Below are 8,915 nucleotides of genomic sequence, written 5' to 3'. Positions count from 1 at the left end.
AGCCCGTCCTATATATGTATGTATATATATATATATATATATATATATATATATGCGTGTGTGTGTATGTATATGTGTGTGTGTATGTATATGTATGTGTGTGTATATGTTTGTGTGTGTGTGTTTGACCCCCTAGCATCGCTTGACGACCGATGCTGGTGTGTTTACGTCGCCGTCACCTAGCGGTTCGGCAAAAGAGACCGATAGAATAAGTACTGGGCTTACAAAGAATAAGTCCCGGGGGTCTACTTGCTCGACTCAAGGCGGTGCTCCAGCATGGCCGCAGTCAAATGACTGAAACAAGTAAAAGAGTATAAATTAATAATTAAAATTTTTGAATTTTATATATTTTGTATATTATATTAATTAATTTTATTTCTATATTTTGGTTTATGTTTTTCACTGATTGATTTGCCTAATTGTGGTTTTATCTCTAATTTAATTTTTATATATATATATATATATATATATATATATATATATACAGCTACGTACATACCTACATATATAGTATATATACATGCATGTATATGGGTACAGGACATCAAAAAACGTATACAAAATGAGAAACGAGAAGATAAAAAACAAACACATAAAAAACGAACCTTTTTTTTTTTTAGAACAAAGAAAGAAACAAACAAACAGAGAAACGAGACATGCAACATAAAGAATATTCCCTGTTTAATCTACTCCACGTTTCGAAAGATGGAAAGAGATGGGTGGGGGTAATGGTTTAAAAGTAGTAAAAAAGACTCACTCAGCTAACAGAGTAAGGATAATCTTAAAATATAAAAAACACAAATCGGATCTTTTCGGTTTGACCGGCAGTTTTTAAAAATAATTTCCACGTAACTAAACACTATTAAACTTCGTATACTGGTAGAATGTGTTTATAAAACATCTTTTTCTCTTGGCTTTATTGAGAAAATTCTATAGTTTGTAAGATATTTGGGATCTTTTCGGTTTGAACGGCAGTTTTTAAAAATAATTTCCACGTAACTAAACACTATTAAACTTCGTATACTGGTAGAATGTGTTTATAAAACATCTTTTTCTCTTGGCTTTATTGAGAAAATTCTATAGTTTGTAAGATATTTGGGATCTTTTCTGTTTGAACGGCAGTTTTTTTTAATAATTTCCACGTAACTAAACACTTTTAAACTTCGTATACTGGTAGAATGTGTTTATAAAACATCTTTTTCTCTTGGCTTTATTGAGAAAATTCTATAGTTTGTAAGATATTTGTTGTTTTATTTCTTCAATTTCTGCAATTTCAACCAATCAATGACGTCTATTGAGGTGAAAACATTCTGTACCATATTAATATGTCCCTCGTTTAAGAAACAGATTGGTTTTATTTACATTTGTGAAGAAAAAAAGATATCTTTCCCCCACCCCTAATCCTAACCCTAACCCTAAAACAGATTGAAATGCAATAGATCGGTACTAGGGTCATAATTATGGGCGACAATTTCATACAACACCGCTAGAAAAAACTGCCGTTTAAACCGAAAAGATCCCATGTTTCTAGAGGAGAAGAGGTATCGAACTGGCTCTAAATTAGTTTGAGGAACAAATGAAAAACAGTTCTTATTTTTAACGTACTTCTCGAACGGAAGTCTAAAAGGATGAAGAGATGAAGAAACCAGGTGATACTACCTGAACAAGTGTTTTCTTCGTTTCGTTTATCCCGAGCCAGGTTTTGTAAAATCTGTTGTGAAATTTCAGTTTATGAATGAAAAACCAAAGCAAGAAAATAAGAGACTGGATTTATTTAGAGAAAATATTAGACATGAGAAATTTATGGAGAAATACAAGTAAGTCCTTTATCCGGGAGTGGGTAATTAATGTCTGATTTGATTTATTAATTGTATAATACAATTAGTATTAATTATACCCGTAGTAGTCACTTTTTAACGATGTATATAATATTAATGAATGAAAATTTGAATTACTAATATTAAATATGTACATATGTTTGGACATATGTATATATTTATATATCCACGATGTAATTTCCTATTTGATGTTCGTAAAATCATAGCGATCCAACAAGTTTATTTTGATAAAGCATTTGGTAATTATAAGTGGAATACACTAAGAACAGCGAGGGAAAAGGGAGGGAAAACAGCAGAGACACAACAGTGGACATTACTTTTCTATAATAATAATAATATAGACACAATGGGCGATCTTTCGTCTCTAGTAGACCTTTCTGTCGATTTCCGTAAAAAAATTAATTTTGTTTTTACATATAGGCTTGCGGGAACTTTTGAAGTAATGAGAGCGAAAGAGACTAAGAGAAAGCGATTGTATGACGAGGGAAGTTCTTTTGAAGTTACCGTGCATGGGAGCATTGATGTATATGTGTGTGTGTGTGTTTGATGGGGTGTGGGAGACAGACAGTATGTTGTGTAAGTGAAGTGCTTCTGTTAGTGTGTGTGAAGAGACAGAGAGAGTAATGTGTGAAAGAAAGAGATAACTGAAATTTTTTACTCGGTGTATGTGTATATGTATGTATATTACTTCAAAAGTTCCCGCAAGCCCATATGTAAAAAAAAAAAATTTTTTACGGAAATCGACGGAAAGGTCTACTAGAGACGAAAGATCACCACACAATGTGAAGGCGCGTGGCCCAGTGGTTCGTGAGGTTGTGAGTTCGAATCCCGGACAAAATCAAAACATTTCACTTATTGAATTTCCGTGGGTTGTGGAGTATAGATATAACGAAATTAGAAGAAAAAAAAGCCTTGCATATTTGTTCTTACCCGTTTCACGTGTGTATGTAAAATCCGCAAATTTCCAAGCAGAAAACAGAATCGAACTGTTATCTGCTTCCGCGGAAATAGCCGAAGTGAAATGTTTTGATTTATATTTAATCGAGTTTCGCCCTGGACATATTTGAGAATTGTTCAACAATCCACGGCGAGGACACAAAGCAATACAAGTAGCTGGATCTGAGAAAGATCGAACCAGTATCGTAATTGTAAGGCTTTAATTGATTATGGGCTGATCTGTAAGTATTTCGCTGCAAATATTACAACATCAACACTGTTTTATTGAGAATTAAAACGAAATACATTTCGCTTTCGGATTTGGTTTGCAAGATTCTTTTTATGAGTTCGTGTTGAAGCATGTTCTGTTGTGTCTGGTGAGAGTCGTTTGCTTCTACGGAAACACCCGAAGTGAAATGTTTTGATTTTGTCGAGTTATATCGAAAGAATGCCGTTTAAATTTCATTTCATCTCGATTAGCATGTCTTGGGGGGGGGGGGGACACCCTGCTGTTCTTCGTTTTATTGTGAATTCTAACGAAATACTTCCAGATCTTCAGATAAAATAGCAATTCAACATTGCAAATATTACAGCATCAACACTGTTTTATTGTGAATTACAACGAAAAACATTTCGTTTTGGGATTTGGTTTGCAAGATTCTTTATATGAGTTCGTGTGTTGAAGCATATTTTGTTGTGTCTGGGGAGAGTCATTTTCTTTTTGTGTCTTATAATCTAATACAAGTAGCTGAATCTGAGAAAGATCGAACCAGCATCGTAATTGTATGGCTTTAATTGATTATCTGATGATCTTTAAGTATTTCGTTGTTTGGGGAGAGTCATTTTCTTTTTTTATGCCTTATAATCTAACACACTCACCGGTAAAATTTCCACTTATTTCTTATTTTTATTTTCCTTTTGAAAAGGTTGCAAGACGCAACAGAAATTTTAGGGAAATAAAATTAAGAAATAAGTGGAAATTTTACCGGTGAGTGTGTTAGCTTATAAGGCACAAAAAAAACGACTCTCCCCAGACACAACAGAATATGCTTCAACACACGAACTCATATAAAGAATCTTGCAAACCGAATCCGAAAACGGAATGTTTTTCGTTGGAATTCACAATAAAACAGTGTTGATGTTGTAATAGTTGCAATGTTGAATTACTATGTTATCTGATGATCTGGAAGTATTTCGTTGGAATTCACAATAAAACGAAGAACAACAGGGTGTCCCCCAAGACATGCTAATCGAGATGAAATGAAATTTAAACGGCATTCTTTCGATATAACTCGACAAAATCAAAACATTTCACTTCGGGTGTTTCCGTAGAAGCAAACGACTCTCCCCAGACACAACAGAATATGCTTCAACACACGAACTCATATAAAGAATCTTGCAAACCAAATCCGAAAACGAAATGTATTTCGTTGGAATACACAATAAAACAAGGAGCAGCTGGGCGTCCACGATATATACTAATCGAATTGGAATGAAATTGAGACTAAAACAAATTCGATTTTACGATCTTCAAATAGGAAATTATCGGCATTCTTTCGATTATAACTCGACAAAATCAAAACATTTCACTTCGGCTATTTCCGTGGAAGCAAATGACAGTTCGATTCTGTTTTCTGCTTGGAAATTTGCGGATTTTACATACACAAACGAAGCACGGATTTTACATACACAAACGAAATATGCAAGGATATTTTTCTTCAAGTTGAAAATATCTATACTCCACAACCCACGGAAATTCGATAAGTGAAATGTTTTGATTTTGTCCGGGATTCGAACTCACAACCTCACGAACCACTGAGCCATGCGCCTTCACATTGTGTCTATATTATTGTTATAGAAAAGTAATAAAATGTCCTCTATTGTGTCTCTGCTGTTTAAATATCTTCTATATCTTACCATTTTCTTTCTCTTTTATTTCAGAATATCAGATGATATTGGCATAATGATCATTTCTCCATCAGGCCCTTCATCGATATTGAATTGTCTTTTAAAAGACTAAAAGAACATGTTATACAAACCAGATGTAATACTGTTTCTCTAACTCTGTGGGGAATTACAGAGGTGAACAGCGATATCTCTCTCTTTCACTGTCTGAATTATGTGCAACATGGACTTGTTAATAAATTTACAAAGGAATTTGCAGCTTCTTCAGATATCGGTGGAGATTGCGGTTGATGGGAAATGTAAAATATTTGTAAGAAATATTATACAAGAACAAAAACAAGAATTCTATGTGTCTATTGTGGTGAAAGAAGAAAGGTAAAGGAAAATTAATTAATGTGAAGGACTTATAAAAGGTTAATTTTAAGTGAAGATATGCTGAAGGGGATAGAAAAATCACCATTTTACTGTGATATCTGTGGTAAATCATTCTCTCAGAAACGGAACTTGAATAGCCATAAGTGTAATCGGTCAGAGGAGAAGCCATATCACTGTGACACGTGTGGTAAGTCCTTCTCTCAAAATGTTTATCTCACTATGCACAAGCGTATTCATACGGGTGAGAAGCCACATCACTGTGATATCTGTGGTAAATCATTCTCTCAGAAAGGGAACTTAACAACTCACAAGCGTATCCATACAGGGGAGAAACCATATCACTGTGATATCTGCGGTATATCGTTCTCTCAAAACGTTTTTCTCACTATCCACAAACGTGTTCATACGGGAGAGAAGCCATATCGCTGTGATATCTGTGGTAAATCTTTTTTTCAGAATCACCACCTGACGTCTCATAAATACATTCATACCGGGGGAAAACCGAATGAGTGTGATATCTGTGGTAAATCGTTTTCACTTATGCATCTCCTAACGAAACACAAACGTAGCCATACTGGAGAGAAGCCATATCAGTGTGATATCTGTGTTAAGTCATTCTCTGAAAGTAGTAACTTAACTGCTCATAAACGTATTCATACGGGAGAGAAACCATATCACTGTGATATCTGTGGGAAATCATTCTCTCACAGTAGCGATTTGACTACTCATAAACGTATTCATACTGGAGAGGAGCCGTATCATTGCGATATCTGTGGTAAATCTTTCTCTCAGAAAACTAACCTCACTACACACAAACGTATTCATACGGGCGAGAAGCCATACCAGTGTGATATCTGCGGAGAGTCATTCTCTCAAAATCGTAACGTGATGTCTCATAAATTCGTTCATTCAGGTGAAAAACCAAACCACTGCAACATTTGTGGTAAATCTTTCTCACTAAAGCATTGCTTAACTAAACACCAGCGAATTCACACAGGAGAGAGACCATATCATTGCGATATCTGTGGTAAATCGTTTTCGCAAAGTGGTAACTTGACCAAACATAGACGTATTCATACAGGAGAGAAGCCATTTCATTGTGATATCTGTGATAAATCATTCTCTCAAAGCGGTAATTTAACTACTCATAAATGCATTCATACAGGAGAGAAACCGTATCAGTGTGATGTATCTGTTGTAAATCATTCTCTTGAAATGAAAACTTAACTAAACACCAATATCTGTGGTAAATTGTTCTCTCGGATCTTTTCGGTTTGAACGGCAGTTTTCTAAAATAATTTCTATGTAACTAAACACTTTTAAACTTCGTATACTGGTAGAATGTGTTTATAAAACATCTTTTTCTCTTGGCTTTATTGAGAAAATTCTATAGTTTGTAAGATATTTGGGAACTTTTCGGTTTGAACGGCAGTTTTTAAAAATATTTTCCACGTAACTAAACGCTTTTAAACTTCGTATACTGGTAGAATGTGTTTATAAAACATCTTTTTCTCTTGGCTTTCTTGACAAAATTCTATGGTTTGTAAGATATTTGTTGTTTTTTTTTGCTTCAATTTCTGCAATTTCAACCAATCAATGACGTCTATTGAGGTGAAAACATTCTGTGCCGTATGAATATGTCCCTCGTTTAAGAAACAGTTTGGGTTTATTTACATTTGTGACGAAAAAAAGGATCTTTTCAGTTTGAACGGCAGTTTTTTCTAGTGGTGTCATATGAAATTGTCACCCATAATTATGACCCTAGTATTGATCTATTGCATTTCAATCTGTTTTAGGGTTAGAGTTAGTTAGGGGTGGGGGAAGGGTATCTTTTTTCTTCAGAAATGTAAATAAACCCAATCTGTTTCTTAAACGAGGGACATATTCATACGACACGGAATGTTTTTTTACCTCAATAGACGTCAGTGATTGGTTGAAATTGCAGAAATTGAAGAAAAAAAACAACAAATATCTTACAAATTATAGAATTTTCTCAATAAAGCCAAGAGAAAAAGATGTTTTATGTTAGTTAGTTAGTTAGTTAATTTGGCTCAAAAGCAAATAGCAAGGCCATGTAGGGGGACATGGAGTTAAGTACAGGGTGGTGTTCATGTAAAGAGTTCAGGCCACTTGAAGTCCAGGGAGGCTTTGAACAAAGCGGTCATCGGCATCTACACCATCTCGTCTGGCAGCTTGTTCCACGGATCCGCAACCCGGACGGAGAAAGCTCCTCTCCTTCGATTGAGATGAAATCGTCGCAGGTAGAGCTTTTCGGAATGACCCCGCAGCTGACGCTCTGGAGCAGGAGTGAAGAACAGCTCTTTTGAGAGGTTACACTTCCTGCTTATGATGTTGTGGGCGAGAATGAGATCACCACAGCGGCGGCGTTTTTCAAGAGAATAAAGGAATAAACACATTCTACCAGTATACGAAGTTTAAAAGTGTTTAGTTACGTGGAAATTATTTTAAAAAACTGCCGGTCAAACGGAAAAGATGCGAGAAAAAATATCAGTGTGAAACCGTATCTGTTGTGAATCATTCTCTTGAAATGGAAACTTAATGAAGCCCCCAACATACACACACAAGAACGAAACCATATCACTGCAATATCTCTGGCAAATCATACTCTCAAAAGAAGTTGCATAAAAAAGCACGTGTGTGGAGGCACATGGCCTAGTGGTTAGAGCATCGGGCTTGCGGTCGAGGGATCGTGGGCTCGAATCTCAGACCGGACGATGTGTGTGTTTATGAGCGAAACACCTAAGCTCCTCGCGGCTCTGGCAGAAGGTAATGGCGAAACTTCTGCTGACTCTTTCGCCACAACTTTCTCTCACTCTTTCCTCCTGCATCTTGCAGCTCACCTGTGATGGACCGGCGTCCCATCCAGGTGGGGAACCTATACGCCAAGGAAACCAGGAAACTGGCCCTTATGAGCCAGGCATGGCTCAAGAAGGAACAAACAAGAGAATTGAATCCACAATCTACCAATTGTAAGTGCAACAGCCTAATAACTAGGCCACATGTGGAGGCACATGGCCTAGTGGTTAGAGCAGCGGACTCGCGGTCGAGGTATCGCGGGTTCGAATCTCAGACCGGACAATGTGTGTGTTTATGAGCGAAACACCTAAGCTCCACGCGGCTCCGGCAGAAGGTAATAGCGAAACTTCTGCCACAACTTTCTCAACTTCTCTCACTCTTTCTTCCTGCATCTTGCTGCTCACCTGTGACGGACCGGCATCCCGTTCAGGTGGGGAACCTATATGCCAAGGAAACCGGGAAACCGGCCCTTATGAGCCAGACATGGCTCGAGAAGGAACAAACACAACAAAAGCACGTGTGTTTACATACAAAACAGCAATTTTTTTCAATGCCTAAATTCATTTTTTGATATTCACAATTCAATAAGTGTGCTACCATATTTTTCTTATATCCTTATTTTCCTCTTTGATATTGCCAGTAATTTGATCAATATTGGTATTTTTATTGAAAGTATGCATGAAGTTTCTTTATTTATTGAACAGTGTAATCGAAACACTATTGGAAAAATACGATTTATGCATGTGATGTACCGTAAATCTTTGAGTATAATACGCAGGGGATTTTTAGGGAGCTGTACCTCTGAAAAACCTAAACCTTGTGTATAATACGCACCCCTTCTCTAACTTGGGTCAAGGAGATCTATATAACGTCCTTGGTTTGTAAAACTGTATATGGTAACGTCCTTTATTATTATTGTATATATATAACATAATGCAAACGTTTAGCTTTTTTGTTCATTTTGTTTTCAGAAAATAAAGAAATAACAGTAATAACGTTTAATAAAGATTTTTAGGGGGCTGTACCTCTGAAAAGCCTAAACCT

At 36.1% G+C, this 8,915-nt stretch overlaps 1 protein-coding gene across 1 annotated transcript; it reads left to right on the top strand.

The window, feature by feature from the left end:
- Positions 1-1,789: 1,789 nt before the first annotated feature.
- LOC115228871 (zinc finger protein 98-like) lies at positions 1,790-8,519 on the top strand. Its single transcript, XM_036499037.1, has 3 exons — positions 1,790-1,836; positions 4,716-5,997; positions 8,512-8,519. The coding sequence occupies exons 2-3, from the start codon at positions 5,112-5,114 to the stop codon at positions 8,517-8,519; spliced, it is 894 nt and encodes a 297-aa protein (XP_036354930.1). The 5' UTR covers positions 1,790-1,836; positions 4,716-5,111.
- The last annotated feature ends 396 nt before the right edge of the window (positions 8,520-8,915 follow it).

This window comes from Octopus sinensis, unplaced genomic scaffold, assembly GCF_006345805.1.
Source record: "Octopus sinensis unplaced genomic scaffold, ASM634580v1 Contig11213, whole genome shotgun sequence".
In the NCBI taxonomy this organism is placed as follows: Eukaryota; Metazoa; Mollusca; class Cephalopoda; order Octopoda; family Octopodidae; genus Octopus; species Octopus sinensis.
This window is presented reverse-complemented; position numbering and strand designations above follow the sequence as displayed.